Below are 20093 nucleotides of genomic sequence, written 5' to 3' on the forward strand. Positions count from 1 at the left end.
AATCCACAAAATCGTACATCTTTCGATGCGTGTCGTTTTTTCCTGCGTCAACCGATTTCGATGAAATTTTCAGCATGTGTATAACTAACATAGATCTACAAAACAGATATTTTAAATTTTCATTAAGGGCCCTAATAAAAAAGTTTTAAAAATGCCTTTTTTATTTTTGCATGTAACTTTGTAAATTATAATTTTTTGGAAAATCTTTTTTGCATATCATTTCATAAACCAGTGCTTCTAATTGATTATAAAAAATCACACAGGTCGTTTGTTAAAATTATAAAAAAGTTATTCTGTTTTAAAGGGCGTTCGAATACTTTCGTGAGCCACTGTATATGTATACCACGGCACTATGTAGAGAAGAAACAGTTAAAGTTATGGAGGTAGTATTTTCTAACTATTTCCTGAAAGTGAGAAAGTAACAGTCGTGTTGTGTTGTATATCTTGTATCAGCAGAGTTATCTGTTCCGTATTCTTAGACTTTAATACAATATTTCATCTATTTATTCAGTTTTACTACAACTCTTAATTATTTTGAGTACATATTTTTTCAATTTGGAGAGTCGGAGTCGGAATCGGAGTCGGAGTCGAAATCGGCGTCAGAGTCGGAGTCGGATTCGACGTTGGAGGTAAAAAAAAAGAGGAGTCGGAGTTGGAGTTAAGAATTTTGTCTACCGACTCCGAAACTCTGCGTTGTACACAAGTAGTTATCGAACCTCGGAATGAGTACTTACAAGTTTCGAAAAGATACTTACACAAGTACTTCGATGTTCAAAGTAATCGAAACTTTCACAAGTAGTACTCGAATCTTAGAAATCAGAACTGCATAGTACGTTTTAAGCACTTTCTTTATTAAATTCGTAACTATTTCAGAATATTTCATTTACAAAATACTTGGTTTTATCCTATTTCTTTTTTTACCCGTGATATTTCCTGCTTTTGAAAGAACTCTTTCTGAAGGTACAGAAGTGGCCATTATGCAAAGATAGCCACGTGCAATATTTGATAAAATGGGGTACTTGAGTGAATTTTCACGCGAAAATAAAAACGGGTCTTCTTTGCGTTCTAAATATTGTGATTTTAGATAATTTTCCACTTCTAACACAGCAGACGATCAGATAGGTATCGTATTATTTGTAATTGCTAGACTGCGGATTTTATGCATTTAGAACAAAAATTAGTAGTAGTAAATAGGTTTATTTTCTTTGCCTTTCGGCCTTAAAACGGGGGGTACAGGTGTGTATGTGTCAGTGTATGTTTATTTAAATATTTTCTATATTATTCTTCCTTTTTTCTAAAACTCTCCTCATCCACTCTGTGCCCTCTTTGTCTCCTTTCAGAATTCCTCGCACTCCTATGTTTACTCTTTCCAGCTCTTTACATTCTCTTGCCATGTGACTTATGGTCTCTGGCTTCTCTTTACATAGTCTGCAGACTCTATCCTTCTCCTTAGTCCAATACTTGTTGTAGAACAAAAATTAGTATGTACGATTTAAAGCAGTAGACGTATTTTAAACATTTAGGAACATCAACGTATTAATTCCAGTTTAATAAAATAATTAAAAAAAGAAAGAAATTTTTATTAAGCTTCTGTGTCTTGGAATCGATGCAGACATTTTTTATTTTGCATAAACATCCGCAGTCTAGCAATTGCTATTTCAATATTGTCAAAGGATGACCAAATTGATAATTCGCTATTGTGCCGATTTTCGGACATCTGAGTCTGTGAACTATCACATGTTGTAGATGAATTATCATTATTAATATAATTAGTGGCTATATTAGTCAAGGCATCCGTGCTCGAGGGATAGATTCATCTTTAGAAAAAGCTAATGTTTGGAATCGTGGATCCAATAATGCAGTTAACATATACAATAATGATTGTTCTCGACATCACCTAGGTAATGTTGGATATAATATATCAAGAGAAAGAGAGAGAGAGAGTGTTTTTGTGGCAAAGTACATTCCAAACTACAATCATCGGTAGAAGCATGTAAAATTAGGAGACCCCGTTTTCTCTCTCATCTCCACAGCGTGTTTACAAAAAAAATAAACAGACGCCGCACAGTGGGACCTTTCGTTCAAATCGGAGACAAAATCAAAGAACTTTCGATAGAAATGAGGTAGAGCGATGAAATTTTTTTAAATTAAAGCTGAAACTTTGCAGAATATGGGAAAAATAGGGAGATTATGGTACGAACGTTTTTTAACCTTGAGAAAATTCGTTAAACACGTAGAATTTCCTGAGGTCATAAACAAATTTTGAGACCAGATTTAAAATCAGCGTGATAAAATCTACGGGAAATGATTTACAGCATGTTCAAAAAAAATTTTTTCAGCGCGTGGTATTGGAAAAACCACAATTTTCTTGAAATTGTGCAAGTTTAACGAATTTTCTCAACGTTAAAAAACGTTCTTACCATAATCTCCCTATTTTTCCCATATTCTGTAAAGTTTCGGCTTTAATTTAAAAAAAATTTCATCGCTCTACCTCATTTCTATCGAAAGTTCTTTGATTTTGTCTCCGATTTGGACGAAAGTTTCCACTGTGCGTCGCGCCGGAACAGCCTTAAATTCGTAACGATATTCATAAAAATTTCGGAAGTTTCGAAACTGTTCGACCAAGATTCGAGTATACTTGCAAGTATTATTTACGTTTGCCACAGTTAATAAATGTTAAATGCTTTCGGCGCAACGGTTCGATCGTTTATTACGAATTATAAAGCAATTTTGTTAATTGTCAAACACAATCAACGTTTCGATCCTAGTTTGGATCCTTTTCAAGATTTATTTGAATCGCGTCTGTAAAGTAAATATGTTATAATAATTTCAAAAAACTATTGAATGATTGAATATAAGGAATATTGTTCATAAAGACACAATACAAAGACACAATACTGTGAGTCAGTGCCGTAACGAGGGCGTGGGAAAGAGGCGCCCGCCACGGGCGCAACTGACTGAGTTTGGGGCGCAAAACAAAGAATACCGATCCGGTTAAGGGTACGATCACAGTGGACCCATTTCGTCCTACATCAGACATCAGCCCACACAGACGAGCGTTCGGAAGGGATGTGTTGGTGTCTTTTCGTCCGTTTTTGTCCAGCAAGGTGCTCACAGTTGGCCAGAAACCGGACGAAATGGTCAAAATCACGGGGAGCCGAACCTTTTTCAGGTACTTCGAGGAGGGTAACAATGGACAAACCCCATGGGGCCTCGACGCTGGACGATGTAGGAGGAAGTTAAAATGATTTTGATTTTCGTCTGATGTAGGACGAACAGCGTTCACTTCAAATAATCTTCATGTCGCCAATTTTGAAGTATCCGTATTGTTAAAAACGGGTCCATAAAGAGGACACTTGAGGCTATATTATCATTATTTTTATTTTTCCAATTTCCTGACGGTATGATAGCAATGCGCCTGTTTAAAAAACAATTGCAAAATAAACTATGAAAATAAATATTTTTTCAACTGAAATAATTTTTATTAAATACTCTTATGGTTTCAGTATGTGCACCCAAAACTAAAATTGTCATTGTTTTGTTAGTTTGGCCGTAATAATTTAATGAAGAAGTTGTAACACCTCATATTCCACGTCCGCGTAGAACCATCAATTTTCAAGATTTCGAAGAATTCTCTTTGAGATACGTTCATATTTTACTAAAGACTGCAACATATCCAAATGTGAACAAAATTCGAAACAGGAGTCCTATTTTGCATGGAATGATACATGTGCATTAATTGTATGTAGATCAACGTTCACGGAAGTATGGATACTCGAGAATAATTAAAAACTAAAAGAATTATATAAGATACTGCGATTTTTAGATCAATCGTAAGCAGAATTATTTTCTTTAATTGTTGTTCATTTTAATTATCATTTCATTGATCGTCTGATTTTTGAAAAAAACTGAAACACGCCACATCCGGATAGTGTTTTCATTTTCTTAGTTTTAAAAATGTTAAGCTTAATAAATATGGATTCAAGAAAATCGTTTATCTCGCTGTTTTCAAAACGATAGTGACCTTATTTATCGGAAAGTTAAAAATGTCGCAAACTGAGTTAAGTAAAGTACAACTCGTGTTGTCCGAGAAAGTGCCGACTTCCAGCTGAATAGTAATGACCTGTCATAAACCTCTCCATAGAGAACAACCCCGGGAACGGCCAGCAAATGCTGGTACAGTAAACTCCGAGTTTCCATAACGAGGGCCGTCCTGTCGGTCGATGCAGGACGAAACTAGAAGGGTCTCACAGACGGGCCTACCTGGGCCTACGCACACATTTGAAATGTCTGCCAGACGGCTCTGACGTCACCAAGTCTGTCTGATGTAGGACCCACTGTGATCGTACCCTAAGGGTCGCTTGGACGTTTTTCAAATCTTGCAAAAAAATCACGAACTCTCATTACAAAACACGTATCCAAATCTAGACATAGAATTAAGGATTTTCATAACAATGCCTGTAACAACAGCTCCCTGCAAACGTGTGTTTAGCAAATTAAAAATTGTAAAATCGTCTATTGGACAAGAGCGATGAACAAACATGTCTATAATATTAATTGAAAAAAGATGTTGCCAAAACATTAAATTATGACGATATAATAGATGTGTTTGCAAATGAAAAAACGAGAAAAATTACTTTATAAAATATGCTGAATATGAATAAAAATTTATTCTTATTTAGGTTATAGATTATTTATTCATATTCATACAAATTACAAATACCTTGACAAAGGGTCATTCCATGCCAAATCGATCATTTTTTGCAGGCATCATCGTCGATTTTGTTCTAAATGAAATATATTGTAGTCCATGTGTGTGAAATTCGGGGGGGTTTAAGTCATCATTTCGCCGGTTTCGAATTTTTTTAGAAATGGAAGCCTTCAAAGGCTTCAATTTTTGTCCATTTCGGCGAAAACGTACCTCACTTACGAATTTTTATCTCGGGAACTATTTGTCCGGTTGAGCTACAGTTTTTTTTTGTTTTATTCGAAAAGGACTGCCCAACCAGCACAGATACAGCTCAAAGATAGCAGAAAGATGTCTGCCGCTAGACATTCAAATGTCTGAAAGATGTCTGCGAATGTCTCCGGAAAGTCTCTACAAGGGCTCCGGAAGGTCGTTTGTTACAAAGTTGCCTGTCTTAAAGTGGTCTTGAGAATGACTGTTAGTCGTGTTTCAGGCATTGTAGAGACATGTTCCACGACTCTGTCGGGCATCTTTTAGGCGACTTTCAGAAGTCTCTTGAGCTTGTTAGAGAGACGTATTTATGCGAAAAGGGAGTGGGAGGGAAAAATCAATTTACGATAATAGTTTAAAGTAAACGAACAAATAGTTTATTATAATAATATATGTACTATTTATAAAATAAAAATATATATAAAATAATATATATAAAACATTAAAATTAATATATTAAATTCTAATATATATTAGAAATAAAGTATTAAAATTAAAATACAATATCACGCACTTAAAACATTAAAATTAATATACTTAAATTAAAATATAAAAATTGAAATGAAATATACAGTTGAAACATCAGAATCAGTATACAGGGTGGTCCACGCAACTTGCACACCAATAAATAACTTCCAAAGTATGCGTAAAATAAAATACTACATTCAGAATAAAATATCACGCACTTAAAACATTAGAATTAATATATTAGAAATAAAGTATTAAAATTAAAATACAATATCACGCACTTAAAACATTAAAATTAATACACTTAAATTAAAATATAAAAATTGAAATAAAATATACAGTTGAAACATCAGAATCAGTATACAGGGTGGTCCACGCAACTTGCACACCAATAAATAACTTCCAAAGTATGCGTAAAATAAAATACTACATTCAGAATAAAATATCACGCACTTAAAACATTAGAATTAATATATTAGAAATAAAGTATTAAAATTAAAATACAATATCACGCACTTAAAACATTAAAATTAATACACTTAAATTAAAATATAAAAATTGAATAAAATATACAGTTGAAACATCAGAATCAGTATACAGGGTGGTCCACGCAACTTGCACACCTATAATAACTTCCAAAGTATGCGTTGCACGAAAAAGTTTTGTATACAGAAGTTGCATGGTCTGAAGGGGTACATTATGTAGTGTATTATTTTTTTACAGGTGGACGCGTAAAGGACATGTGAAGGTCAACTTAATTTTTTTAAATGGAATGAGGTATTTTTTAATACATCAATGATGCAGCTGGACCTATGTATGTCGAAAAGTTAATAGTTCAGGAGATATTTCAATTTAAATAACTCTAAAATACCATTACTGTCGTACTAAGACGTTACATAAGTAAGTAAACATTAACGTCTTAGTACGACAGTAATGGTATTTTAGAGTTATTTAAATTGAAATATCCCCTGAACTACTAATTTTTCGACATACATAGGTTAGTACTTTTTTATAATGAATGTCCAGCTGCATAATTGATGTATTAAAAAATACCTCATTCCATTTAAAAAAATTAAGTTGACCTTCACATGTCCTTTACGCGTCCATCTACAAAAAAGCTACTAACATCTGATTAATGCTTATTCAGGGGGCCTGTTTCTGGCGCCTCACCCTGTATACTAAAATTAAAAAATATAAAAATTAAAATAAAATATAAAAGTGAAAATAAAATATTACTGATAATGTCTGTGGTTGTAAGGAAAAACGCCGCATGTCACACTTTCAAAAATTCGAGTTTATGCATTCATTGAGCTTTAGACTTTAGAGTATAGGATTTACAGTAGCGGACAAACGTTTAAGACCGCTCTAAAGAAGACGATAACTTTTTTAATATTGTACTATACGATTTGAACTTTTTTGGGAAGCTAGAGCAATTAGTTTACTAAAGGATGTGAAAAGAAATTTTTTCAAAAATTGCAATTGATCGGAATTGTTGAAAAAATACTAAAAGTTGATTTTTTAATTATTTTATGTGGGCCTATATTGAAAATTTAAAAAACACGTTTTGTGTAGATCTGTGTCAATCAAACATATCCTGAAAATTTCGTAAAAATCGGTCGACGTTGCAATGAGCTACAAACGTTTAAAGATGGTAGAAATTGCAGATTTTCACGATTTATTGCCGAAAATCTGCAATTTTTACCATCTTTAAACGTTTGTAGCTCATTGCAACGTCGACCGATTTTTACGAAATTTTCAGGATATGTTTAAATAAACAATCAACTTTTAGTATTTTTTCAACAATTCCGATCAATTGCAATTTTTGAAAAAATTTCTTTTCGCGTCCTTTAGTAAACTAATTGCTCTAGTTTCCCAAAAAAGTTCAAATCGTATAGTAAAATATTAAAAAAGTTATCGTCTTCTTTAGAGCGGTCTTACACTTTTGTCCGCTACTGTACATATTTACCAGAAAAAAAGTCATGGAAACACGTTTGGAAGGCTCAGACAACAATGCAATTTAACCAACCTCCTATGTCAAAGTATTAGCGATCGAAAGTGAAAGTATATGTGACATGCGGCGTTCTTCCTGATAACCACAGATATATTGAAATTAAAATCACTTGGTCACACTCGCTTTGTTCATGTTTCTTCCGGCTGCCGTCCACTTTGGCTTTCTCCGCTGCACCTTGAATAAGAATATCTTTGTTTATTAATTTGCACATGAATAATCATTATAATAATAATATTAAAATAAGGGTGATAATTACATATAACAAGGCTGGCCGTTCGATAATTTGCAAACGGTTTTTTGCCCTTCCGGCCCAATCAGCTATAGCAGACCGCCATGCCAGCACGTCAGTCATAATGATACCTAGACTTTCCTGGCAAAGTTGTAGCTGTTGTGCCCCCCGTATTGTGCACTTCTGCTGCCTAAAATAAAAAATTGTTATGTAGCATATCACATTCTGTTAATTTAATGAAAATGAAAGATAAACGTCAGCTATTTTAAGTGTATTTATTAAACAAGTCATTGGTCTCTTCGGCCTCCTTTGCTTTTCTTCTAGCCTTCGTGTAGCCGTCTAGAAGCATTATATAATTATTATTTTAATTATACATGTATGGTGTGTAACTACTTTAACTTACCAAAGGTACTGTTTTTGAAGATCTTTACAGAGAAGTGCTCCCACGAAGGTTGAGGCAGTTCACATTGTTGGATTGCGTTGCTCAATTTTGATTTGTGTACCGGTGGCCAATAACATTTGTCGTCTTCCAGCCAACTATTTGGCACCGCTTCTACCGTTCCGTCCGCCAAAAATTGGACAACGGTCCATGTATTTGTAGGCGTCTCCATTTGTGTGTATATATTCTAAGAATTGAAAAGTATGGTAAAATTTAGAGACTAATTTAAACATATATGTAATTACGACGTAAATATATTTAATTAAAGAATATATTTAGAAAAATAGCAAATAGAATGAAGGAATGGAAATATGACCAATTTTTGTTCATTTTTGACTTCACACTTATTTACACATTAGGGCGGTAGACTCGTTTCCAGGATTGCAATCAATTGCAATCCCGCACCCTTGCAATCCTAGAAAAAGCAGTCTACCCCCTTACAATACCGAAAGTACTTTCTTTGACTTTCTTGCCAACCCCATAGTAAACTTCGAATATAGCGGAAGGGCATCAGCAAAAAACACTAACGGTAACAAATAACAGCAATGGAAGTACTTACTTTTGTAAATATACACTCGTCGGATAAATTATCACTATTACAATACACTAATACAATTAGACACTTCTCTAAACCTGGTGTCGACCGGTGTCGACTGGTGTCGACCATGTGCGCCGGACCAAAAATAGTAACTTCAACAGCGCCACTCGGGGTGAACTACGAAGACAGAGAAGCAGATATGTTTCTCGCAGGAAAGACACTGACAGAGAATATATGAAACAGCTTGATTTTTTCGATCACGCGGGTAAGCCGCATTTCGTGAAGAAGCAATATTTTTTTATGCTCTTTGTGTTGAAATATTCTCTGCATTATTGCGGGGTCCCGTACAGAGCCCTTTTTTGGATTTGGCTCTTGGAACTTTGTAAACAACAAAAGTGTACATTTTTATGGAAGAACTTTTTTTCTGTACACTTTTTCCAAATGCTCTTTGCGTTGAAATACTCTCTGTATTATTGCGGATTAGCATGCAGAGCTCTTTTTTCGAAAAAGTGCACAGAAAAAAGTTCTTCCTTAGAAGCTGTATCCCCCTACTCCACCCCACTCTTTACCGGCGGCGTAGGAAAAACAACGTCTCCGGAAAATGTCTCTCAGTCGCCAAAAAGATATCCTTTATGGAGACGTTGCATTTACGACTGAAATGAGACAGCTGAAAGACGTTCACCCTCTGCTGTGAAAACAACGTCTCCATAAAGATATCTTTTTGGCGACTAAAAGACGTATCTTTGGGACATAGACGTTCAGACGGGACGACGACATGAAACAGACATCTATGAGACGATGTGTGCTGGTTGGGTGGGCTATTACAAAATAATTTTTTCAACCCCGACAATCAACTTTATAATGTCGAAAAATTTAAACAAATTCTTTTCTTACGTTTTTTTCGTTGAAGGGGCTCAGTGATTTAAATTTTGAAAAAATATGGTAGTGTTCCTTGAAGTTTCCCCTTTAAAATGAGCCCTTGAAAAAGATGGCATCGTTAAAATTGGCGTCACAATGAGCTGGTAAAGTACGCCGTGTAGTACCTCTGTTTCAGGTAGAGGCGGGTCGAGCGCACGACTATTATGGTCCGTTGGCTATGCCGATGGTCTCGAGAACATACCAGAAGACTGTATACGATTAAATAACTCTGTTTATACCTGGAGAACAATATTAGTAACCACTCTTGGACAACAACACCTTTTCAATCCTGACTTCTTTTATAGATATTAGTTTTTATAGGAATCATGTATGTTCTACAAAAAATGTGTCGTTGCTCAATGAAAATCACGAGAAGGGGGTGGTTTTCTTCTATTGGGGTGGGATAAGGAGGGTTTATGGTAAGAAGTATGGATAGGATCATTGTGTGGGGTGGACGTAAGGATTATGGAAAAAATATAAGAAAAACTATTGTGCCGAGTCCCACACTACCCCCTCCAGACGTTATCTGAGGAAGGGGCGTGCGTAAGTGACATTCCCCCACCGCCCTCAAACAAAAGAAAAATCGTTCCGAATTTCGGAGGACCGTTTACGATGGATAATCGATTTTTATCGGCTGGGCAATAACGCACGATTGTAGAGTTAAAAGAGTACCATACTTTATTTATTTACACAAACACGTGAAGAGAGGTGTCGTAATAGTTGTTCGTTTTAGAAGATCGCTCGTAACATTTCTATCTTGTAAAGTATAGTCCCGTGACTTTTTGGATCCAGTCGATGTAGCCGGTCACTTCTGAGAACACACCAGGACGATTACTTGGACAATCCGCATCTCCGTAGCTGACAATTCCAATTTGAACGGGAACACGATTTTGGTATATGATCAGAGGACCGCCGCTGTCGCCCTGCAAGAGAAAAGGAAACGGTGAACACTCCAATTTTTAGTTCCCCCAGCACAGAGGGCCGACAGATTATTCGAAGAACGTATGCAGCGTATCACGAAAAAAAAACATCTGTATGCAGCATGTGCACTCATCGGACAAAGGAAAAGGGCCGCCGAGCAAGCATGGTGGGAGCGGACGTGGAATGTGCCTGCCTGGCCCGTTAGCAAGAGCTGCAAGCATGCCTTTGTAACCCTCAGACACATATATTTTTATGGTCTCTATGGGCACTAGGGTGGACCTTGTTTTTCGACCATGAAATTTTGGGCACGACTCCTCCCGATATTGTTCCATTTTAGTCCAGTCAATGAATGCTCATAAGGGGAGCGTAGAGAGAAATGGAAGGAACACAATTTTTAACTTTGGGACTTTGTTTGGGCTAGTTAGGAGGTAAACATACTAAAAGTCCCTACTCATAGGAGGTGAGCGGGCTACAGGGGAGGCACGTAGAAGTAACCTTTTTCGGTTTTCCGCTTATATCTCGGAAACTATGTGTCCTAGCGATAATACCATTCCATACAAAATTAAAGCTGACAAAATGTGCTACAAGATTGATTCGACTCAGTTTTTCGCTATCTCGCATTGTTTCCGAGATATCGAGCTCAAAATGCACTATTTTTATTATTTGACTAGCTAACTCTTCAGCACAATTAGTGAACTTTGAGCGCGGATACCTCGGTAACTATGCGAGATAGCGAAAAACTGAATGCAATGAATCTTGTGGCACATTTTGTCAGCTTTAATTTTGTATAGAATGATATTATCGCTAGGACGCATAGTTTCCGAGATATCCGCGCTCAAACTTCACTATTTATATTATTTGACTAGCTCACTCTCCAGCACAATTAGTGAACTTTGAGCGCGGATATCTCGGTAACCATGCGAGATAGCGAAAAACTTAATAGAATCAATCTGGTGGCACATTTTATCAGCTTTAATCTTGTATGGAATGGTCTTATCGCTAGGACGCATAGTTTCCGAGATATACGCGGAAAACCGAAAAAGCTACCCTCTACGTGCCCGTTTGGTCATAATTAAAAGTTTTTCCGTCAAATATTCCCATTCCTATAAAATTTCATGTTTTTCGCAATTTCAACGTCAATGTGGCACGTCTTTCCCTTATCCTATAAAGCTCATCTTTTGCAGGAATTATTTTCTTACCCAATGGAAAAATTTTAGGGGGAGTCGTGAAAAAAATCTCGCCAAAAAATGTTCATCAAGTATAAGTAAGGGCCATCCTAATGGGCACGGTATAAATATGTGAAAATTAATGCCTTTTACAGTGGTCGCTTAAATTAAGTGCAGGCCCTAAACGGTAAAAAGTTTTGGGGCCCTGAAACTCAAGCTAGAGATAGAAGTTGCAAGAAAACTCTCATAAACTTATTAACAAAACAGAAAAGTAATGAAAAATTTTGTAAAATCAATGCTGCGAAATTCAGGGCCCTATGGTATCCCGGGGTCCCGCACGCAGCCGCTTAGTCCGCCACTGGCCTTTTATGTTGTGATTTCTACGATCGCTGATTTAAACGGCAGATGCATTCACATCGAACCATGTGCATTACACTGCACTTTAATCACTCCATATTATGTTTTGCAATTATTGCATGATATTTTATTTTATTGCATCATTCACACCCACATTATTTTATCGACACTGCATACCGAGTCGTTTACCGTGAAACGAATTAATATTCTTAGTAGAAACATTCTTATATTCGAAGTTCTACATTTTTTATATGTTTTATTAAATATGCGAATATGCGTTTTGGGTGTACTTGGGTGTACTTTTTTTATACTCTGGATTCTTCGTATTTTGACGTGCTGATTACGAATATAATACTGAAAATTGGCGCAAACTTTATTTTCATAGCGGAAACCATTAAAAAACCCTAAAAATCATAGTTTTTTCCATTTATTTCCGTAAATAATGGGAATTTTGAAAAATACTTCACATAAAAGTTGTACACCTCATCAAAATACACATTTTATGTTGTTTAAAGCCTCGTTTGCCCCCCAGCCCCCTTAAAAGTTTTGACAGTTCTTACTAAATATTTTCGAAATTATTGATTTTAGAGAAAAAAGTTTCAAACAAAAAATGAAACTCATAAAAAGCCCTACAAAAAAGGTTATATACATTTTTTACGTAAACCTATTATTTTGGCTGTTATGACCCAAAATAACTCGGGGGGGGGGGGGTAAAATTAACTCTGTCAAACACTTTTTTAAATTTATATATTTTTTTATTTACTTCCGTAAATAATGGGAATTTTGAAAAATACTTCAGATGAAAGTTGTAGACCTCATCAAAATACACATTTTATGTTGTATTGATTTTTGTCATAAAGATATTACTTTCTGAGAAAAATGATAAGTAATTATTCAGTTATACGGAGCCACTCTCGATTTCAATGGACGCATGATTTATCCATTACTATTTAGTTAAAATTCTGTATGAAGGATAACCTGGGTTCTTACGTATTTTGACGTGCTGATTACGAACATGATAGTGAAAATTGGTGCAAATTTTATTTCCATGGCGGAAACAACGAAAAATCCATACAAATCATAGTTTTTTTATTTACCTCCGTAAATAATGGGAATTTTGAAAAATACTTCAGATAAAAGTTGTAGACCTCGTTAAAATACATATTTTATGTTCTATTAATTTTTATCATAAAGATAATACTTCCTGAGATAAATGATAGGTGATTATTCACTTATACGGAGCCACCCTCGAACATTTAATATCGTTTTTCTCAAAAACTACTGTCTTTTTGACAAAAATCAATACAACATAAAATGTGTATTTCGACGAGACCTACAACATTTATTTGAAGTATTTTTCAAAATTATTATTATTTACGGAAATAAATGGAAAAATACATATCGACGAGGAAGAAATTGCGAAATTTCTATAAATTATTTTATAGAAGTAGAAATGTTCTTATATTCGAAGTTCTACCGTATTTGAACGAATATAAAAGTTTCATTAAAACGCGTTTTCCAAGATAAAACTTCGCGGTCTAGTAACTAGTCAAATGTAGAATAGCTTGCGGGGCGAAGTATGAAATGTGTTATTTACCTGACAAGCATCCTCTCCGTAGCCAGGTGCCGTGCACACGTGCTTCCCCGACGTTACAGCCCAGCTCATGCCGCATTGCTCGATCGAAATGATCGGCAACGTGGCGTATTTCAGCGTATTCGTGCCTACGCCCGTGATTCTATCTTTTCCCCAGCCGATAACGGAAGCTTCCTTGCCGCTAAAATCATCGTACATATCACTGTATCCCGCCAGCTGAATTGGCTGGATGTTTCCTGAAATGTAATGATTCCGTACATTAAAACCAATAAAATAATCCTGATTATCGATCGTAAATGTTAAATATTTAATTTAATGAGATGCTTTCGGCGCTACCGTTTCGATCCCTTACAATTAGTAAATCTAGCAATTCTGCAATAAATAAATTTTTCCTTTGAAAAAGGTTCAAAACTGAACCGAAACGTTACGAAAGAGGAAAAGTTTATTGCAAAACCAACGTAAAACCAACGGTTTTCGAAAAAATGGAGAAATCGTTAATTTTAAACTAATTTTGCTCGAATATCCCCTAGGCTACTTATCCCATCGACAAATGTGTTCAACAAAACCTGTAGATTTTCACATTTCGCATCTTTTATGTCATATTACTTTTCCTCGTAAAACCAACGGTTTTCGAGAAAATGGAGAAATCGTTAACGTTAAACTCAATTTGCTCGAATACCCCCGAAGCTACTTATAGCATCGAAATATGTATTTAACAAAACCTGCAGATTTTCACATTCCGCATCTTTTATGTCATATTACTTTTCCTTGTAAAACCAACGGTTTTCGAGAAAATGGAGATATCGTTAATTTTAAACTAATTTTGCTCGAATATCCCCTAAGCTACTTATCGCATCGAAAAATGTGTTCAACAAAAATTGCCAGATTTACTAAGTGGTCGAAAGGGTAGCGCCAAAAGCATCATTAAATTGACTATTAAACCCAATCATGGTACAGGATGGAAGGAGTAATAATCGTATCTCTCTTACGTCCGAATGGAATATCCTGTGGCATGTATAACAGGCCGACATCGTTTATGGACGGCTTGTAGCCCGGATGAAGGGCGCCCATCTCCGTCATCATACTAATCCCAGGCCCTTCGTAGAAATTGTAGCCCATGCCGGACTTATCATTCACGCCGAACAGCAAGAAGAATTTTCGCGGTACCTTGGCCACGCAGTGACCTGCTGTCAATACCCATCTAGTGGAGATAATTGTTCCACCACATTGGGCAATGTAGCCTCTGCCCATTAGCCGGTGCACCACAGCCATGAACGGAAACTGATTCTTACTCGCGTACCAGCCGCCGTAGATTTTTGTGCCCGGGTACGTGTCGTCTACAGGATAATTTTCTAGAAATTCAAAGTGCAGCACAGATTACGATAAAATTCGAATCGTCCCTCCTAGTCCAGTCAATGAATGCCCATAAGGGGGGCGTACAGGGAAATGGAAGGAACACAATTTTTAACTTTGGGACTTTGTTTGGGCTAGTTAGGAGGTAAACATACTAAAAGTCCCTACTCATAGGAGGTGAGCGGGCTACAGGGGAGGCACGTAGAAGTAACCTTTTTCGGTTTTCCGCTTATATCTCGGAAACTATGTGTCCTAGCGATAATACCATTCCATACAAAATTAAAGCTGACAAAATGTGCTACAAGATTGATTCGACTCAGTTTTTCGCTATCTCGCATTGTTTCCGAGATATCGAGCTCAAAATGCACTATTTTTATTATTTGACTAGCTAACTCTTCAGCACAATTAGTGAACTTTGAGCGCGGATACCTCGGTAACTATGCGAGATAGCGAAAAACTGAATGCAATGAATCTTGTGGCACATTTTGTCAGCTTTAATTTTGTATAGAATGATATTATCGCTAGGACGCATAGTTTCCGAAATATCCGCGCTCAAACTTCACTATTTTTATTATTTGACTAGGTAACTCTTCAGCACAATTAGTGAAATTTGAGCGCGGACATCTCGGAAACTATGCGAGATAGCGAAAAACTGAATCGTATCAATCTGGTGGCATATTTTGTCAGCTTTAATTTTGTATGGGATGGTTTTATCGCTAGGACGCATAGTTTCCGATATATCCGCGCTCAAAGTTCACTATTTTTATTATTTGACTAGCTAACTCTTCGGCACAATTAGTGAACTTTGAGCGCGGATATATCGGAAACTATGCGAGATAGCGAAAAACTGAATCGTATCAATCTTGTGGCATATTTTGTCGGCTTTTATTTTGTATCAATTGGTCTTATCGCTAGGACGCATAGTTTCCGAGATATCCGCGCTCAAACTTCACTATTTTTATTATTTGACTAGCTAACGTACCTTCCCCTGTTGGAAGAAAATGTCCGAGGCCATCGATGGACAGATGATTCGAACGACTGCTGTTTAGAGCTTCGTTCGGTTTGCCGACGACTGGAGGGCTCTTGGACAGCGGACTGCAAAGCACGTTGCTGCTCGTGGTTAGGAACACGGCTACGAGGAAGAGCGACATGACGTTTGCCAAACTCATCTTGAACTGTGCCAAATCTGTGTACCCTAGCCTCTTATATACGTTCACCCGCTTTCTACTCACCATGGCGCACAGAACTAAGCAGTAATGGTAGATTCCGAGGGATGCACAGAGCAAATCCCGAGGGAATAGAAACAAAAGACCCTTCCCGTTAAGATCTCCGAGGTCGTGTCCAGCTCGCCTCGAAAATTCTTTAAACTCATTTAAAAGGGACATCGCCTTGTTACAGTTTCCTGTAGTAATTGATGGACCTGCAGTCCCATGGTATTACTACCTGGCTTGATCCTCACATCCGAGAATTCTCTCGTAAAAGGGGATGGTAAGATCTACCCTGCAAATGTTAATTCGACAAGCTTGGGGAATTTTGCCGTTACCTGACGAGGATGCGATACTGCGTGCACCATTAGGGTAATCGGAAATGCATTTCTACCCTTGGAGACTAACTTTTATCTTATCCCTTAGGCTTTAGGCTTAGTAGGGGGTCGTCCCTCTTCGAACATCCCATCGGCAGGGCCGGCCATCTGGGGGGTGCGGCGGATGCTATGCACCGGGGCCCCGCGAATGAGAAGGCCCCAACACGATCAAGAATTAAAATAATGTAATTTTTCTGAAGTAATTAATGTATTAGCAAAAACAAAATCACGCATTAAATAAACATGCTTTAGTAATATACAGGGTGAGTCCGAAGAAACAGAACACCTAAATATCTACGTTACTTTTCCTTGTACAACAAAACTTCTTAGGACAAAGTTACACTGTTTGAAGGGCCACATGTAACGGTGTAAGGTAAAAAACATTTTAAGGTCATCGATATTTTTTTAAATAGAATGAGGTATTTTGTAATACATCAATCGGTGCAACTGGACATTCGTTATAAAAAAGTACTAACCTATGTATGTCGGAAAGTTAGTAGTTCACGAGATAATTCAATTTAAATAACTCTGCAACACCATTACTGTCGTACTAAAACGTTACACAAGTAAGTAAACGCTAACATCAATTTGAATGTCAATGTCAATTTTTCAATTTCAACGTCAATTTTTCAATTTCATTTTGTTACTATAAACTTCAATTTCAATATCAACCCTTCAATTTCAATTTTTCCATTTCAACGTCAATTTTTCAATTTCAATATCAACTCTTCAACTTCATTTTCAACTTCAATTTTTCAATTTCAACTCTTTCACTTCAACTTCAATTTCAACTCTTCCATTTCAATTTCATTTCGTTAATATCAACTTCAATTTCAATATCAACTCATCAACTTCAATTTCAACTCGCCAATTTTAACTCTTCAATTTCAATTTTTCAATTACAATTCGTTAATTTCAATTTTTCAATTACAATTCGTTAATTTCAATTTTTCAATTTCAATTTCAACATCAATTTTTCCATTTCAACTTCAATTTTAACTCTCCCATTTCAACTTCAATTTCAATTCTTCCATTTCAACTTCAATTTTTCAATTTCTAGTACTAAGTACTAAGACGTTAGCGTTTACTTCCTAGTATAAATTGAACAGTTGAAATTGAAATGAAAAATTGAAGTTGAAAATGAAATTAAAAAATTGACGTTGAAATTGAAAAATTGACGTTGAGATTGAAAAATTGAAATTGAAATTGAAAAATTAACGTTGAAATTGAAAAGTTGAAATTGAAGAGTTGAAGTTGAAGTTGAGGGGTTAATATTGAAATTGACGTTGAAATTAAAAAAGTAAAATTAAAGAGTTTAAATTAACGAATAGAAATTGAAAAATCCAAGTTGAAATGAAAGAGTAGAAATTGTATAATAGTTGAAATGGAAGAGTTGAAATTGAAGTTGAAATGGGAGAGTTAAAATTGAAGTTGAAAGTAATGTTGAAATGGAAAAATTGAAATTGAAAATGAAGTTGAAGAGTTGATATTGAAATTGGAGTTGAAATGGAAAAATTGATGTTGAAATTGAAATTGAAAAGTTGAAATTAACGAATTTGAGAAATTTTTTCCCTTACACCGTTACATGTGGCCCTTCAAACAGTGTAACTTTGTCCTAAGAAGTTTTTTTGTACAACGAAAAGTAACGAAGATATTTAGGTGTTCTGTTTCTTCGGACTCGCCCTGTACGTCCGTGTTTGTAAATTTCTTTTACTTTACAAAAAATTTAAGGCCTCAAATGATTTCTTGCTTCCAGGCCCCTTTGTAGAGAAGGCCGGCCCTGCCCATCGGTTTCCCTTCTCGACGCAGATGCTCAAGCTCAAATCGATTTTGCTTTTCCTTAGTCGAATCGATTTTCCGCCACCTGGCAGGTACAATAGTTTGCTGACGTTTACGTGCAATCTTCGACTGACAAAAGCAGAACACAGTCTAAATCAAAGGATAAATCTTGAAAAAGATCCAAACTAGGATTGAAACGTTGATTTTGTTTGACAATTAGCAAAATTGCTTTTTAATTCGTAATAAACAATCGAAACGTTGTGCCAAAAGCATTTAAAAATTTATTAGAACACAGTCTGTTCATTAATATTTACTTCTTATATTTTAATTTAATTGTCGAGTTAAATAAAATCACTAGAATCTCCATTAGGGTGGTCCTTATTTTTCAACTTTTAAATTTTTTTGGTCCCTAAAATATGACACTTGGTGAAAAAATTTCACCTCGATCGGACTATGCAAACCCGTGACGCAACGCGTTTGGAAATTGTTTATTTTTGAAAATTGATTTCCTCCATTATAGTACATCGTAAATATATATTCCTATATATCGTTGAATTTGTATTTCCATGCTCTATAACTATATGCAAATAAAGTACAAGGTCATCGTAAAAAAAGATTCCGGAATTTTCAAATTTCGAAAATTGGATCTCAAAAATATAATTTTTTCTTCAGCATTATATTTACTTCGTCTAACAGTACAACTTTTGTTTGACACGTTTTTTCATATATTTAATAATAACAATGATTTGATTTCTTGTTAAAATTTTGAAAAAAATGTTTGGCTCCTGTAGCTAAGGACTACCATAATATCCATGTATCGGGAAATATTGTACCAAATTACTTTGATGTAGTCGTATATTTACATAAATAAATTCATTAAAGAGCACAGTGTTGGGATTCGAGGTGCTAGCTCAGTATTCTTCAACCTTGTGTGGTTGACGGCACACTAAAAACTAAAACTATCTGGAATTGTTCATGGCACACCTGAATACAAGGAGGAAAAGTTGTAGAGGGAAATCGAAGGAACACAATTTTTAACTTTGTGTCTTTGTTTGGACTAGTGAGGAGGTACACATACTAAAAGTCCCCACTCCTAGAAGGTGAGCGAGTTGCAGGGGGGCACATAGAAGGTCCCCTTTTCCGGTTCTCCGCGTATATCTCGGAAACTATGCGTCCTAGCGATAAGACCATTCCATACAAAATTAAAGCTGACAAAATATGCCACAAGATTGATTCGATTCACTTTTTCGCTATCTCGCATGGTTACCGAGATATCCGCGCTCAAAGTTCACTAATTGTGCTGGAGAGTCAGCTAGTCAAATAATAGAAATAATGAAGTTTGAGCACGGATATCTCGGAAACTATGCGAGATAGCGAAAAACTGAATGGAATCAATCTCATAGCACATTTTGTCAGCTTTAATTTTGCATGGAACACATAGTTTCCGAGATATAAGCGGAAAACCGAAAAAGGTTACTTCTACGTGCCCCCCTGTAGCCCGCTCACCTCCTAGGAGTAGGGACTTGTTTACTAGGAGTATGTTTACCTCCTAACTAGTCCATACGAAGTCCCAAAGTTAAAAATTGTGTTCCTTCGATTTTCCTCTACACCCTCCTTATGAGCATTCATTGACTTTACTAGTTGTATGATACAAAGAAAACAAAATAAATTATTTATGTACAAAATTTATTCAATGAGAGGGCTGAGTCTGTTTTCTCGAACAAATTAAATCAAAACGAGGTTCCAAAGTCGCCAGACCAGTTCGGATTTTGTCGTCAACT

General features: G+C 35.9%; 2 protein-coding genes across 2 annotated transcripts; both read right to left on the reverse strand.

The window, feature by feature from the left end:
• Nucleotides 1-5311: 5311 nt before the first annotated feature.
• On the reverse strand, nucleotides 5312-9302 carry LOC143217812 (uncharacterized). The gene is made up of 4 exons (XM_076442445.1): nucleotides 8664-9302; nucleotides 8069-8291; nucleotides 7693-8004; nucleotides 5312-7610 (listed from the first exon to the last, which is right to left on the reverse strand). The coding sequence occupies exons 1-3, from the start codon at nucleotides 8769-8771 to the stop codon at nucleotides 7931-7933; spliced, it is 405 nt and encodes a 134-aa protein (XP_076298560.1). The 5' UTR covers nucleotides 8772-9302; the 3' UTR covers nucleotides 5312-7610; nucleotides 7693-7930.
• Nucleotides 9303-10227: 925 nt separating this feature from the next.
• LOC143217881 (chymotrypsin-2) lies at nucleotides 10228-16115 on the reverse strand. Its single transcript, XM_076442555.1, has 4 exons — nucleotides 15934-16115; nucleotides 14588-14950; nucleotides 13602-13834; nucleotides 10228-10483 (listed from the first exon to the last, which is right to left on the reverse strand). The coding sequence occupies exons 1-4, from the start codon at nucleotides 16100-16102 to the stop codon at nucleotides 10313-10315; spliced, it is 936 nt and encodes a 311-aa protein (XP_076298670.1). The 5' UTR covers nucleotides 16103-16115; the 3' UTR covers nucleotides 10228-10312.
• Nucleotides 16116-20093: the final 3978 nt, after the last annotated feature.

This window comes from Lasioglossum baleicum, chromosome 18, assembly GCF_051020765.1.
Source record: "Lasioglossum baleicum chromosome 18, iyLasBale1, whole genome shotgun sequence".
Taxonomy (NCBI): domain Eukaryota; kingdom Metazoa; phylum Arthropoda; class Insecta; order Hymenoptera; family Halictidae; genus Lasioglossum; species Lasioglossum baleicum.